General features: G+C 39.9%; 2 protein-coding genes across 2 annotated transcripts; one reads left to right on the forward strand and one right to left on the reverse strand.

Moving 5' to 3' along the window:
• Positions 1-3579: 3579 nt before the first annotated feature.
• Positions 3580-7142, forward strand: LOC103840363. Its single transcript, XM_033279309.1, has 2 exons — positions 3580-6080; positions 6155-7142. Exons 1-2 carry the CDS (start codon positions 5876-5878, stop codon positions 6823-6825), a joined length of 876 nt encoding a protein of 291 aa, XP_033135200.1. The 5' UTR covers positions 3580-5875; the 3' UTR covers positions 6826-7142.
• A 40-nt stretch (positions 7143-7182) lies between these two features.
• LOC117127738 (uncharacterized protein At4g04775-like) lies at positions 7183-7630 on the reverse strand. The gene is made up of 2 exons (XM_033278388.1): positions 7556-7630; positions 7183-7473 (listed from the first exon to the last, which is right to left on the reverse strand). Exons 1-2 carry the CDS (start codon positions 7628-7630, stop codon positions 7183-7185), a joined length of 366 nt encoding a protein of 121 aa, XP_033134279.1.
• Between the last annotated feature and the right edge of the window lie 8791 nt (positions 7631-16421).

Below are 16421 nucleotides of genomic sequence, written 5' to 3' on the forward strand. Positions count from 1 at the left end.
TTCCTATAAATAAAGCTGCCTCCTCTCATTTTTCTCTCATTCTGAAACTAGAGCGAAGCTCTGCAGAGATTTAGAGAGACTAGAAAACCCTAGCCGTCAAGCTTCCCTTTTCCTCTTCTCTCTTCTTCTCTCACGCCTCCTCTCTCTCCCTCTCCCTCTCCTTTCTCTTTCCGTTGGTTCTCTTCCTCTCTCCTCGCCGTGAGTCCCCCGAGAGCAAGCCGAGCCGCCGGTGGTGGTGGTGGTGGTCGTCCAAGTGGTGATGGGGTGATCGTCCGAGTGTGGTGATGGTGGTGGATGTGTGGTGTTGTGGTGGTGACCAGATCTCGTCTCTCTTGTTTACTTGTTCCAGATCTGTTCAGATCTCATCCCCTTTGTCTCCTGTTCCAGATCCAGATCCAGATCTAGGCTAAGGTGGAGTGTTTCGAACCCAACCTTCTTTCATGGTTCTGTATACTCCTTTATGTTGGAGTTAGGCTTGATTAGACCCTGATTGGGAGTTAGGTTGATAGGACATGGTATTGCTAGGATGATAGATGAATGAATCATGATGCATAAGAACCCTCATACTGATAAATGGGACTTGATGAACTGAATTGAATTGTCGTGGTAATGATTGATTGGTAGTTGATACTTGTATGTTTGGTTGTGTTGTCCCATGTGTTGTTGTGATTGAAGTTAGGATGCTAGAGAGGAACAAATGCTAGGATGATAGATGAGCAATGATTATAAACGTTATTGAAGTAGAACTTGAATGCGATGTGTATTGTGTGTGACACCGATAACGGGTGGCGTCTAGTGATTTAGTCCAAGTTCAAGTATGAATGAAAAGGGAAAGTAATTGGGAATGGGGAGGATTAAGTGAAAACGATAAGGAAGTGAAATGATAAGTAAAAGTATGAAAGAAGGATGTTAAGGTTAAGCATGGGTGGGAAAGCATATAGAGAGTCTAAGGTTTGTAGGTGGGGTAAGTGGTCCAAGCTAGGTATCCATAGGAGATGTGGCGAATCCACATGAATATGGAAGCACCCATAGGAGATGTGGCGAATCCACATGAATATGGGGTAGAAGCCTAGTGGGGGGCTACCCACTGAGGAAAAGAGGAAAAGAGGAAAAGAGGAAAAGATGAAAAGTTGAAAAGGATGTGCATTGTAGGGTTTTAGCTCATGGTCGGGTAACGGGGAGTTAAAGGTGTCATAGGGTCGGGTCGGACGGACAAGAGGAGTCGGTTAAGTCTAGGGTTTGACGTGTGTGGCAATGAGTGAGATCATTGTATTGATTGATCGCTAGGTTGTTAGAAATGAATGGAAGTGATTGTGGAAATTGCAGATAACATTAGGAAATGATGAAAATGCATTAACTGATTGTAGTGGCTAGTCAGTCCTAGTTCCCGCATGGAGTAGTATAGAGTGTCATGCGGGCAGGCTGGTCTAGAACCACTTCACTGAGTAACTTGTTGCTCACCCCTCCATTTCCATTTTTCCTGTGCGCAGGACTGTAAGTAGAAGTATATGGATGTGGGTATGACGGTATTTCAAAGAAGGTTATGCGCTCGTCTCTCGGGACCAGTAACGGGACACGTAGGGTTGTCTAGATGAGTAGACACGTGTCCATAACGCCCCTTCGATAACCCCGGTCGGACTCCGGGGAATCGGGCTGTTACAATTGGTATCAGAGCGGGTTAAGATCCCTTAGTTCTGTCCTAAGGGATCAGCATTTCCGACGTTTTCGAAAAAAAAAAAAAAAAAAAAAAAAAAAAAAAAACTTGTTTTCATTAAAAGAAAAGAGTTTGTAAAAGTTTTGTTTCTTCTAACACTCCTGGAAATGATTTCAAAACCACCCATTATATCTATACGTTATTATGATTTTGATCGGATCCATTGTATTTGCAAAATTTCTTTTTGAGCTTAATTCATTCATTGGTTTTTAAAAGATCCCCGAGCAAAGTTGTTCTCGCCTTGTGTGCCTCCCTTGTATGATGTGTGATTGTGTGAGTTCCTTTTGTTATCGGATGTTAAGTTTGGAAGTCTAGGGCTTGGAATTCGGGGACGAATTCCGATTAACAGGGGAGAATTGTAACGGCCCGGTTCCTAGCCCAAAAATTTTCTTAAGGAGAGCCCGTTAAGACTGCAGCCCATTAGGGTAAATGACCTAGGGTTCCCTCCTTTTCCTATAAATAAAGCTGCCTCCTCTCATTTTTCTCTCATTCTGAAACTAGAGCGAAGCTCTGCAGAGATTTAGAGAGACTAGAAAACCCTAGCCGTCAAGCTTCCCTTTTCCTCTTCTCTCTTCTTCTCTCACGCCTCCTCTCTCTCCCTCTCCCTCTCCTTTCTCTTTCCGTTGGTTCTCTTCCTCTCTCCTCGCCGTGAGTCCCCCGAGAGCAAGCCGAGCCGCCGGTGGTGGTGGTGGTGGTCGTCCAAGTGGTGATGGGGTGATCGTCCGAGTGTGGTGATGGTGGTGGATGTGTGGTGTTGTGGTGGTGACCAGATCTCGTCTCTCTTGTTTACTTGTTCCAGATCTGTTCAGATCTCATCCCCTTTGTCTCCTGTTCCAGATCCAGATCCAGATCTAGGCTAAGGTGGAGTGTTTCGAACCCAACCTTCTTTCATGGTTCTGTATACTCCTTTATGTTGGAGTTAGGCTTGATTAGACCCTGATTGGGAGTTAGGTTGATAGGACATGGTATTGCTAGGATGATAGATGAATGAATCATGATGCATAAGAACCCTCATACTGATAAATGGGACTTGATGAACTGAATTGAATTGTCGTGGTAATGATTGATTGGTAGTTGATACTTGTATGTTTGGTTGTGTTGTCCCATGTGTTGTTGTGATTGAAGTTAGGATGCTAGAGAGGAACAAATGCTAGGATGATAGATGAGCAATGATTATAAACGTTATTGAAGTAGAACTTGAATGCGATGTGTATTGTGTGTGACACCGATAACGGGTGGCGTCTAGTGATTTAGTCCAAGTTCAAGTATGAATGAAAAGGGAAAGTAATTGGGAATGGGGAGGATTAAGTGAAAACGATAAGGAAGTGAAATGATAAGTAAAAGTATGAAAGAAGGATGTTAAGGTTAAGCATGGGTGGGAAAGCATATAGAGAGTCTAAGGTTTGTAGGTGGGGTAAGTGGTCCAAGCTAGGTATCCATAGGAGATGTGGCGAATCCACATGAATATGGAAGCACCCATAGGAGATGTGGCGAATCCACATGAATATGGGGTAGAAGCCTAGTGGGGGGCTACCCACTGAGGAAAAGAGGAAAAGAGGAAAAGAGGAAAAGATGAAAAGTTGAAAAGGATGTGCATTGTAGGGTTTTAGCTCATGGTCGGGTAACGGGGAGTTAAAGGTGTCATAGGGTCGGGTCGGACGGACAAGAGGAGTCGGTTAAGTCTAGGGTTTGACGCGTGTGGCAATGAGTGAGATCATTGTATTGATTGATCGCTAGGTTGTTAGAAATGAATGGAAGTGATTGTGGAAATTGCAGATAACATTAGGAAATGATGAAAATGCATTAACTGATTGTAGTGGCTAGTCAGTCCTAGTTCCCGCATGGAGTAGTATAGAGTGTCATGCGGGCAGGCTGGTCTAGAACCACTTCACTGAGTAACTTGTTGCTCACCCCTCCATTTCCATTTTTCCTGTGCGCAGGACTGTAAGTAGAAGTATATGGATGTGGGTATGACGGTATTTCAAAGAAGGTTATGCGCTCGTCTCTCGGGACCAGTAACGGGACACGTAGGGTTGTCTAGATGAGTAGACACGTGTCCATAACGCCCCTTCGATAACCCCGGTCGGACTCCGGGGAATCGGGCTGTTACAAGATACGTGCTTGGTTTAAAATGGCTAGTGGCAACCCCTGGCGATGAAGTGATCGAGTGTCGCCTAGCGCCATGGCGACCAGAAGCGAGCGCCATGTGTATGCTCTGACAAAAAGTAATCAAAGCCCTATATACTAATGTTAAAAGCTCTATGCACTCATGTTACGATCTAATAGCTTTATAGAAACTTATTTTAAAAACCAAAAACACCAAATCCACTAGAATTAATCTAAAAGTTCAAAACACCATTACATATTTTTAATCCTAAATAGCACGAGCACCAACTTAATATCAAAACAACAACTGAAATTAACAAATCAAAAACCGGGCTGGCGATCTATTTCCCCACCGGAACTATGGTGTCGTACTATTTCTCCATCAAACTATTGCCTCGTTTCATTTCCCCACCAAACGAAAGTTAAATATCTATATACCCACCATATCAAAGATAAATATCTCTTTCCCCACCCGACAAAAGTTAAACACTCAAATCCACATAAAACCATGTTTAGTTGGTTAATTAGTTTGGTTAAGACGGGTTAGTAATACCGAATCTCGACTTAACCGAACTTAATTATTTTTAACCCGACTTAACCATCCTAATCTATCTAAACCCAAAAAATCCCCAAATCAAAAACCCAAGAACCCTAGAACGTGAAATAGAGAGAGTGGGAGAGAATTCCTGAGAGAAAACAACAGGAAATCGATTGAATTCGTGTTTAACATGTCTGTAGTACCTATAATCGGCGAAGGAGAGTTCGAAATTGATGATGAAGAAGTTGAGCGAGAAGAGTTTGAACTCGACGAATTGTTGCAAAATTTCGGGAGTGAGCCGCCAATTCAGCATGACGTCTTGCCTGAGAGTGATGAAGATAATGAGGAAGAAGAAAATCCTGAAGCCCCACAGAGAATGAGGACGCATATACGCCGTGGTGATGGGCATTTGTACCGAGACCAGACATTCTTCAATGGTGTGGCTTTCAAAGACAGAGTCCTCGATTATGCTCTTAGGACTCGCTGCAATATCAGACAATACAGGTATGATAAGGATAAGCTTGGTTTCGAATGTGCTGGTCATGGTGAGAATGATGAAGCTTGTGGCTGGAAAATTTATGCTTCGATCCTGCCGAAGGATAAAATTTGGAGAGTTAGGTTGTTTGTAGATAACCACACATGTGAGGTTAATGGAGAGTGTGAGATGGTGAAGGTCCCTGTGATAGCTAGGTTGTTTGTGAACAAGATCCGTGAAGAGCCGGCATACTATATGCCTATGAAGATCGAGGAATTGATCATGGCAAATTGGTCTATTAGTGTGTCTAGGCCTCAGTGTCAAGCTGGTAGGAATAAAGCTTTGAAGTGGATTAAGAGTGAACATGATCAACAGTTTGCACGCCTTAAAGATTATTCTGCCGAGATAGTAGAATCAAATCCTGGTTCTTCTGTTGAAGTAGACACGTTCCAGAATGATGAAGGTCAAGATGTCTTCAATCGAATCTATATTTGCTTTGACGCCCTCAGGAATACTTGGAAGGAGAGTTGTAGGCCATTGATAGGACTTGATGGTTGCTTCCTCAAAGAAAGAATCAAGGGACAGTTATTGGTTGCTTTAGGTAGAGATGCAAACAATGAAATTTATCCAATAGCTTGGGCTGTTGTAAAGGTGGAAAATAACGACAATTGGCAATGGTTTATGCAAAAACTGAAGGTTGATTTGGATCTAAAGGATGGTGACAATTACATTGCTGTCTCAGACCGTAGCCCGGTAAGTTTTTTGTTTTTTTTTGGTTGAAATCACTGTTTCTTTATGTTGTTGTTTGATTAAGTTTGTGGTTCTGTTTCAGGGATTGATCAGAGCTATTAAGATAGAGTTGCCTAAGATGGAGCATCGGAAGTGTGTAAGACACATCTACGGGAATTTGAAGAAGAAACATGGCAACAAAAAACAGATGAAGTCTTACATATGGAGTGTAGCATCGAGCTACAATGAAGCAAAGTATCAGCAAAACTTGGACAGGTGAAGTTGCTACGATACAGGTGTGTATACAGATGTTATGGCTACAAATCCGAAGAGTTGGTGCCGAGCTTTCTTCAAGCTGGGAAATTACTGCGAAGATGTGGAGAACAACTCGACAGAGTCCTTTAACAGCTCCATCAACAAGGCAAGAGAGAAGCCATTTGTGCATATGCTCGAAACAATAGCAAGACTTGCTATGGTACGTATAGCCACAAGATCCAGAGAATCTCATGAACACCAAGGTAAGTTTTTTTCAATACTTCTAATATCTAAAAAATATAAATTCAGTTAACTTAATTGGCTCTCTCTTTGTCAGGAAAATGTACACCATATGTGCAGAGAGTTCTCACTAAGGCTCTTGTTGATAAGCCCTTTAAAGACGGAGCCAACAAATGTGTTATTAGAAGAAGCGTTAAAGGCTACTTTGACTCAAGATTGAATGGCCAAACTCATCGTGTCCATTTGGAGAAAAGAACTTGTTCGTGCAGGAAGTTCGACATCACTGGAATTCCATGTAAGCATGCATATGGTGTGATGCTGAAGTTAAAGGTTGATCCGTCAGACTATGTTTGTGAGTGGTTTCGCACGGCTAAGTGGAGAAGAAACTACACAGATGGAATTGTTCCAGTCAGGGGTTCTATGTTTTGGCCCAAAACAGATGCTCCTGATGTACATGCTCCACCTGTAGAGGATGAACAAGGGGAAGAAACAGAGGGAGAACGAGGGAAAGAAACAGGGAAGAAGAAGAAGAAGCTCACCAAAGCGGATAAGACAAGGAAAAGAGGTGTGAATGAGTCACCAACCAAGAAGCTACCAAAAGCCAAGAAAAGGACTATGCATTGTGGCATTTGTGGTAAGGCTAATCACAACTCGAGGTGGCATGCAAAGCAGGGCAAGCATGATGATTCGGTACCGGTAAGCACATCTCAAACTGCAGGTGAAGCCTCACAAGGAACTCTCACTCAAGCTAGTGTTTCTCAAGCTTGAATGATTTGATATGTAATGGCATCTATTATCTTTTGTTTTGAACTTAATTTTCGACAGCTATGTAATGACATATATCTTTGGTTTTGAACTTAATGGTCTTGGATCCATGTAATGTAATGACATTTATCTATCTTTATTTTGCACTTCATATTATCTTTGTTACTGCAACTAAAAGCTTGTATATTTTCTTTAAAATCATTGCATTCTACTGAATAAAATAGGCTTAACAATCATCTTAAAATAGACAAAGTCATTGCATTAATAAAATTGAAACCATGTCAAAGTACACAAACCACAATGATCAAACACACAAAACACAAGATTACTAAAACAAAGGTCATTCCTATATAAACCTTTTCAACCAAAGAGCTTACTAAACCCAACCATGCCCATACACAAAACAACAACAACAACCATCATTTTCTTCATCGTAGAAGATGATTCAACCAAAGCCTCTTCAACTCTCTCGAAAATCTCCTTCTCAAGCTTCATTTGCACATTCTCAAACACTATTCTCTCAAACTCATTCCTCTCCATTGTAACTGTCTCCAGTTTTGCCGCAAGTGAAGCATTTTTCATTTTTAATGCCTCTATCTCATCTAAATAAGCCTCATCGACCCACTTGAAAGTGTGGTTGTCATTCGAGAGCTGTGCATTATTTAGACAAAAAATTATGAAAAGAAAACATTAACTAACACAATGAAGAAGAAGCAAGGATTAATCAAATTACCTTCTTAGATACAGCATATCCGCAATGATAGTAACGCCGGTACGGATTGTTGCTGGATTTAGAAACCAATTCCATTATTTGAACCCCACAATGACAAAGTCTCGGCACACACTACAAGAAAACAGCGACATACTGAGGGAAAATATCGTCGGTATGTCGTCGGAATAACGCTATTCCGACGACATACCGACGAAAAAAGTCCTCGGAAATAACTCCTCGGAATTTCATTTTTCCTCGGAAATTCCTCGGAAATTTCCGACGGAATTCCGAGGAAACGAATTTCCGAGGAAATTCCGAGGACCACAAGTTCGTCGGAATTTCCTCGGAATATTCCGAGGAAGAAGTTGTCGGAATATCCCGAGGGATACACTTCCTCGGAATATTTCCAAAATTAAAAAAAAAAATATAAATTTATTTTTTTAAATTGAAATTCGAAAATATAAAACTAAAATTGAAATAGAAAATATATTTAAAATACAAAAAAAATAAAATAGTTTTTATAAATAAAAAAATGTTTTATAAATACAAAATTAGTTATAATAAATATAAATATTTTATAAATATGAAATCATCTTTTTATAAATACAAAATAGTTTTTATAAATACAAAAAAAACTAAAATAGTTTTTATAAATAAAAAAATGTTTTATAAATACAAAATTAGTTATAATAAATATAAATATTTTTATAAATATGAAATCATCTTTTTATAAATACAAAATAGTTTTTATAAATACAAAAAATAATAAAATAGTGTTTATAAATCAAAAAAATGTTTTATAAATACAAAATTAGTTTTAATAAATATAAATATTTTTATAAATATGAAATCATCTTTTTATAAATACAAAATAGTTTTTATAAATACAAAAATAATAAAATAGTGTTTATAATAAAAAAAATGTTTTATAAATACAAAATTAGTTTTAATAAATATAAAATAGTATAAAAATTAAAAAAATAGTTTAAATAAATCACAAAAACAGTTAATAATTACAAAAAATAGTTTTAAAAATATTTAAAATGTTAAATAATTACAAAAAATAGTTTTCATAATATTAAAAATGTTTAATAAATATAGAAATTTATATTTTATATATAAAATACATAAAACGTTTTATAACCACAAAAAAATGATTTTAAATATTATATATATGATTTTTAATCTTAAAAAAAGTTTTATAGATTTTAAAAATGTTTAATAAATATATAAATGAATTTAAAATGCAAAAAATAGATTTTATATACAAAAAACGTTTTCAATATATATATATAATTACAAATTCGATTTGTATAACCACCAAACACTCTGCCTCCAGAACGTCCACTTGACGAACCACTAGAAGCTCCAGACACGTTACTCATGGCTTTAGATCTGAAAATTAACACAAAGTGAGAAGAGATTAAGAACAAAAAGCAATAAGCACTCGACAATAAGAAAAGAAGAAGAAGAACTCTGAGATTCACATTCTACAGTTTTTTCTAGGGTTCTTACCAATTTGGGATTTTTTAGATTTGGGATTTTTGACCGTTGTGTCGGGGATTCACCGAGATATAGGTCCGGTTTAGCAATATTTGGGTTTTCCTTCGGTTTACTAACGGAGGTTTGATGGTTTGGTACTGGGGTTTCGACATTTAACCATCGAAATTGGTCGGGTGGGGAAAGAGATATTTAACTTTGATATGGTGGGTATATAGATATTTAACTTTCGTTTGGTGGGAGGCAATAGTTTGATGGAGAAATAGTGCGACACCATAGTTCTGGTGGGGAAATAGATCGGCAGCCCTCAAAAAACAAATCAAAACACCAATTCCTAAAGCTTTAATACTCAGATTTCGAATCATTTTCTTCGTTCTCTAAATCTTTAGTGGAAGAGAATGAGGGTTTGCATATAAACCTTACGTATGGTTTGACGATAAACTCTTGTCAACGTCAAATATTCTTACTAAACCAGTTTAAATCAAACCAACTTCTATACTAGTTTCAAAGAAACCAACTGGTTTTGTCTACTGACAACAAAGCGTCGCAAGAGCGCTTTAGGAAAATCATAAAAGCCAGGGAAAGCGAGGAAAAGTGATCGCTTTATGTAACTCGCCTGGCCAAGTGGTGTTGAGGCGATGAGGTCATCACAAGGGGTCGCCTAGCGCCATGGCGACGGAGGCGCTCACCATTTTAAACCAAGGATACGTGATCATTAGTTTTGAAGATATGTGTTTATGTGTTACATAATTATATGTGATCATATATATACGTGATCATGAACTAAAACCGACCGGTTTGATGCTTCTTTTCAGGTGAAATGCTTCTAATAATAGAGGTGGATCATCACTTGATCATAATGTGTAAGTGACTAAAACATAATGAAACTCTGGTTTTATGATATAAATGTTGATCCTATAATGTGTTAGTACAAGGACCGGTTGGTTAATGGTTTCTATTGCATGTTAAGAATTAGAACAATAGGATAATGTATTGGTCTACAGACTGGTTTGATAATCATAAGTGACTAAATTTATTTTACATTTAATAAGGAATCAAATATCGGTCTGTTAACCAATCTGGTTTTGTAGGAGTCGATGTTATTATGAGTGATATATTATTAAGCCATATTATTAGTAAAAAATGAATGATAACTGATTTCTAGTGAGGGTCCATTTTTAAAAAAATCACACATGAATCAAGGTTGTGACTTCTGTTATTAATATATAAGATTTCCCACTTCTTTTCACAATTTTTGTTATTTTCTCTAATTTTTCCTTATCACGTAGTTCATTTCTCATTCTTCATCTATGCCTTTACTCTTTTGTGATCTTGATTCGATCGTCTGATCTTTTATTTGCTTCCTTTGTTTTTATTTTGATGGCATCTTTGATTGAAGAGATTTTAGAAAATATTTTTACCCCTAAGCTGTTTGTCCGTAATGACCCCCAATGGTTCGTTAAATGACGACGATTTTTCTCTTGTGCTCCTTCCTTCCGCTGGTGACCAAATCCCTAGGAGTGCTAGAGTTTCATCTCCTAGATCGAAGCCCGTTCCTGGATCCAGTGGTAAAGATGTTGTCGCAACTTCGGAGGTTTTGGTGAACTACAAAGGGCTGCAGATTCTCATCCTATGTTCCCTGCATTGACGACATCCATCCGAGGATTATGTTCATTTGCTGCGGAATTGCTTGTAATCGCTTGGAATCGGGCGCACTATGAGCACACAGCTGTTTGAAGCCATCGCGTGTTTGAATTCTGAATGTTTAAAATTGGTGCTTGTGACATATACAGTATAACCTCTTTAAATTAATACTCTATAAATTAATATACACTAAAAATAATATAATTTTATAGTCCCAAATTGATTTTTTGGTTCAATTAGTATATCGATAAATTAATAAAAAAAGTTATAGTTTTGGTATAGTCCCAACATTATTAATTTATAGAGGTTTCTCTGTATATCTTTTTTTTTTGGCATCTTTTCTCTGTATATCTAAGTGAGACATAAACAACACTCACAATTTTGATGATTTAAGGGAAAACAGTTTCTGGTAACCATAAAAATAGCTTAAGGAGTACAAAAATCAAATAAAAAATGGAGGAAGATAATATATTTTTTTAATAATTTTTTTAAAAAAAGACAAAACAAGTTTTTCCTAGTCGAATTCGAGATCTTAATTTTAAAATAAGCATTTCTTACTACCATACATTGAAATTTACGAGGCCCATACCAACTGTCCAACTCACATCTACCATAATTCTGAACACACGATGCAGATACTCTAGTTTCTTGGACTCGATAACTACTGAGATCAGTTATTAATATTTATTGTGTTCTTAATTCTTCAAGAACTATACTGAAATTTTATTTCCAAAATAACCTTTCAAAATAGAGTCTAAATTAATAACTATACCATTATTCATTTTTATTATTTACTCTTATTCATTTTTGTTATTTAAATATTAATAATGGAAATCAATAATTTAGAGCAAGGATGAAAAAGGGAGACATGAGAATCTCAAACCGAAAACATATCATTGAAAACTATATTAATAAATATATATATATACTACAAAACCCAAACTCTGATAACCTTAGGTAATTACAAAATTAAACGTGGAAAACCTCCAACTGCTGTTTTCAAGACTCCACATTAATCTTTGCTACGTTTTTTTTTCCGGCGACCAGTGGTTGCGCCCATGGTCGCAAGAGGTACTCTCCTTTCCCCACCCTCTTTCATTTTGCTTCGTTTTGCCTTTTTTCCCTTTGTCTTTGAGATGCGTGGTTCTGTGAAAGTGTCTCCTGTAACAGCCCGATCCCCCGGCGTCCGACCGGGGTTATCGAAGGGGCGTTATGGACACGTGTCTACTCATTTAGACAACCCTACGTGTCCCGTTACTGGTCCCGAGAGACGAGCGCATAACCTTCTTTGAAATACCGTCACACCCACATCCATATACTTCTACTTACAGTCCTGCGCACAGGAAAAATGGAAATGGAGGAGTGAGCAACAAGTTACTCAGTGAAGTGGCTCTAGACCAGCCTGCCCGCATGACACTCTATACTACTCTATGCGGGAACTAGGACTGACTAGCCACTACAATCAGTTAATGCATTTTATCATTTCTTATCGTCATCTGTAATTTCCACATTCAATTCCATAAATTTCTAACAACCTAGTGATCAATCAATACAATGATCTCACTCATTGCCACACACGTCAAACCCTAGACTTAACCGACTCAACTTACCAATCTGACTCGATCCTATGACACCTTTAACTCCCCGTTACCCGACCATGAGCTAAAGACCCTACAATGCACGTCCTTATCATCAATATGTCATTATCATCAGTGGGTAGCCCCAACTAGGCTTCTTCCCCATATTCTTGTGGATTGGCCACATCTCCTATGGGTGATTCCATATTCTTGTGGATTGGCCACATCTCCTATGGATACCTAGCGTGAACTACTGCCACACATACTTTCCTTAGACTTTATATGCTTTCCCACCCATGCTTAACCTTAACATTATCCTTGTATACTTTCACTTATCCTTTCACATCCTTATCACTTTCACTTATCCCTTCTCATTTTCATTTACTTTCTCTTTTTATTTAGACTTGTACTTGGACTCATTCACTAGACGCCACCCGTTATCGGTGTCACACACAATACACATCGCACTCAAGTTCTTCTTACAATAACATTAACAATCAATTCTCATCTATATAACTTAGCATTCATTTCTCTCTAGCACCCTAGCTTTAAACACAACAACACATGGGACTACACGTCCAAACATACAAGCATCATTCACCAATCATTCATCACTACCACAACTCAATTCAGTTCATCAAGTCCCATTTATCAGAATGAGGGTTCTTATGCATCATGATCCATTCATCTACCATCCTAGCAATTATCATGTTCTATCAACCTAACTCTCAAACAGGATCTAAACAACCTAACTCCAACATAAAGGAGTATACAGAATCATGAGAGAAAGTTGGGTTCGAGATTCCACCTTAGTCTAGATCTGGATCTGGATCTGGATCTGGAAACAAGGATTTGAGAAGGTTGAGATCTGGTCACCACCACCACACGGCGCCGGCGAGAGTGAGAGAGAGAGAGAGCGTGCGACGTCGAGGAGAGAGAGAGGATGACGGCGAGGGGAGAGAGAGAAGAGAGAGAAGAGAGAGAGAGGCGGCGCAAGAGAGAAGGGCAGAGAGCTCGACGGCTAGGGTTTCTGGTCTCCGGGAATTCTCTGCAGAGCTTCGCTTCAGTTTCTCAGTGAGGCAAAAAGGGAGGCTGCATCTCCTTTTTATAGGAAAGAGGAAGGGAAAACCCTAGGTCTTTGCCAAATGGGCCATAGAGAAGCTCATATTCCTAAAGAAATTTATGGGCCAGGAACCGGGCCGTTACAATCCTCCCCCGTTAATCGGAATTCGTCCCCGAATTCCAAAGCCCACATCTTTCAGATTAATCGTTCGTTACCGAAATGGATTCACACATTCACACAACAATCAAGGGAGGCATACAAGGCATGATGACTCTACTGGAATCTTTAAAACCAACGAAGGAATGTCATAGATAAATAAAAGGAGTAGGACTACAATAGTTTGTAAAAGAAACTCAGCGCATCTGCACAAACACAGAATGCCGTAAATAATGGAAAGAACACCAACTCCAATAACCAATAAATGAAATAAAACCAATAGCGAAACACGTGTCCTACTCCTACGAATCGTCCCTAGGATTTCGTCTAGCCACATTGACATGGCGAGGGACAGCGGGTCTCGGATCCAATGTCTTCATCGCCCTCTACGACGCGATCATACTCGGCCTCCGCCTCGCCTTCCGCCAACCACTCCTCCGCGTGCAGCGCTTGGTTGGCCATTCTTCTCACCAGTGCAAATTCCAGAGGCTCCAGAACTCCCACGAGCTCTTCACGAATATCTCCACGTAGCCCAGCCCTAAACAGATGACACCACTCTTCGGCTGGCTTCGGTTGGCACCTCTTGGCCGTATCCAAGAACTCCTCCAGGTAATCTCTCACCTTGCGTGGCTTCTGAACCATCTAGACCAGTACGTCACAATCACATGTCACTGTACGAGGTTTTCGCGGACGTCCCCGTTTTCCCTTAGCGAGTTCCCCGACCGGCACCTCATGGCCTTCGACGTCCCTACCCGGGTTTCCTCCTTCCATGCTCGAGAGAGCGGCCACATTGGCGAAACCTGCCATCCGCCTCACTAGCGCAAACTCCAGAGGCTCCAAAACACCCCTCAATTGCGCCTGGATTTCCTTGCGAAGCCTGTTCTTATACCATACGCACCACGTCTCGGCATTCTTTGGCTTGCACAGCTTAGCTTGGTTGATGAAGTCCTTGGTGTATCTCGCGACTGATCGGTCCTCTTGAGCATTCTTGATCAGCACTCCACACTGGCACTTCCCGGTGAACACCCTTGGGGGTCCCCCCGCTGCACTTGGCGGCTTGCATGGGCGGCCACGCTTCCTCGGGGGCCCCTCTTCGGTTGCAAGCTGGAACCTCGCATTGCCCTGCAGTAGGCGTTCCTCCATAGCCATCCTCTGGAAATGTGGCATCAACACTTTACGCCTCACAGTCTGCTCGTGCGGGTACCTGAATGGAAACTCCCTGTACTGCTCTTCAGGATCCGGAAACATGGGTAGTACCAAATTACCCTCCACGTCACGGTGACGCCTTTGGGCATACTCCCTGGTGTTCCTCCGTCCGTAGTGCATACGCGGCATCCTCCACTCATAATGGTCAAGCGAAAACATCCTGCAATAAAATTTCAATCAGAACCATAATAGAAGTATGGATATAGTGGGGTTTTCAAATAATCTTTTCACAATCCAAAAATACTTAGTAATAATCAAAACCAAATTTTTTTTTTTTTTTTTTTTGAAAACATCATAAATGCTGATCCCTTAGGACAGAACTAAGGGATCTTAACCCGCTCTGATACCAATTGTAACAGCCCGATCCCCCGGCGTCCGACCGGGGTTATCGAAGGGGCGTTATGGACACGTGTCTACTCATTTAGACAACCCTACGTGTCCCGTTACTGGTCCCGAGAGACGAGCGCATAACCTTCTTTGAAATACCGTCACACCCACATCCATATACTTCTACTTACAGTCCTGCGCACAGGAAAAATGGAAATGGAGGAGTGAGCAACAAGTTACTCAGTGAAGTGGCTCTAGACCAGCCTGTCCGCATGACACTCTATACTACTCTATGCGGGAACTAGGACTGACTAGCCACTACATTCAGTTAATGCATTTTATCATTTCTTATCGTCATCTGTAATTTCCACATTCAATTCCATAAATTTTTAACAACCTAGTGATCAATCAATACAATGATCTCACTCATTGCCACACACGTCAAACCCTAGACTTAACCGACTCAACTTACCAATCCGACTCGATCCTATGACACCTTTAACTCCCCGTTACCCGACCATGAGCTAAAGACCCTACAATGCACGTCCTTATCATCAATACGTCCTTATCATCAGTGGGTAGCCCCAACTAGGCTTCTTCCCCATATTCTTGTGGATTGGCCACATCTCCTATGGGTGCTTCCATATTCTTGTGGATTGGCCACATCTCCTATGGATACCTAGCGTGAACTACTGCCACACATACTTTCCTTAGACTCTATATGCTTTCCCACCCATGCTTAACCTTAACATTATCCTTGTATACTTTCACTTATCCTTTCACATCCTTATCACTTTCACTTATCCCTTCTCATTTTCATTTACTTTCCCTTTTTATTTAGACTTGTACTTGGACTCATTCACTAGACGCCACCCGTTATCGGTGTCACACACAATACACATCGCACTCAAGTTCTTCTTACAATAACATTAACAATCAATTCTCATCTATATAACTTAGCATTCATTTCTCTCTAGCACCCTAGCTTTAAACACAACAACACATGGGACTACACGTCCAAACATACAAGCATCATTCACCAATCATTCATCACTACCACAACTCAATTCAGTTCATCAAGTCCCATTTATCAGTATGAGGGTTCTTATGCATCATGATCCATTCATCTACCATCCTAGCAATTATCATGTTCTATCAACCTAACTCTCAAACAGGGTCTAAACAACCTAACTCCAACATAAAGGAGTATACAGAATCATGAGAGAAAGTTGGGTTCGAGACACTCCACCTTAGTCTAGATCTGGATCTGGATCTGGAAACAAGGATTTGAGAAGGTTAAGATCTGGTCACCACCACCACACGGCGCCGGCGAGAGTGAGAGAGAGAGAGAGAGCGTGCGACGGCGAGGAGAGAGAGAGGGTGACGGCGAGGGGAGAGAGAGAAGAGAGAGAGA

Source organism: Brassica rapa, chromosome A09 (genome assembly GCF_000309985.2).
Source record: "Brassica rapa cultivar Chiifu-401-42 chromosome A09, CAAS_Brap_v3.01, whole genome shotgun sequence".
In the NCBI taxonomy this organism is placed as follows: Eukaryota; Viridiplantae; Streptophyta; class Magnoliopsida; order Brassicales; family Brassicaceae; genus Brassica; species Brassica rapa.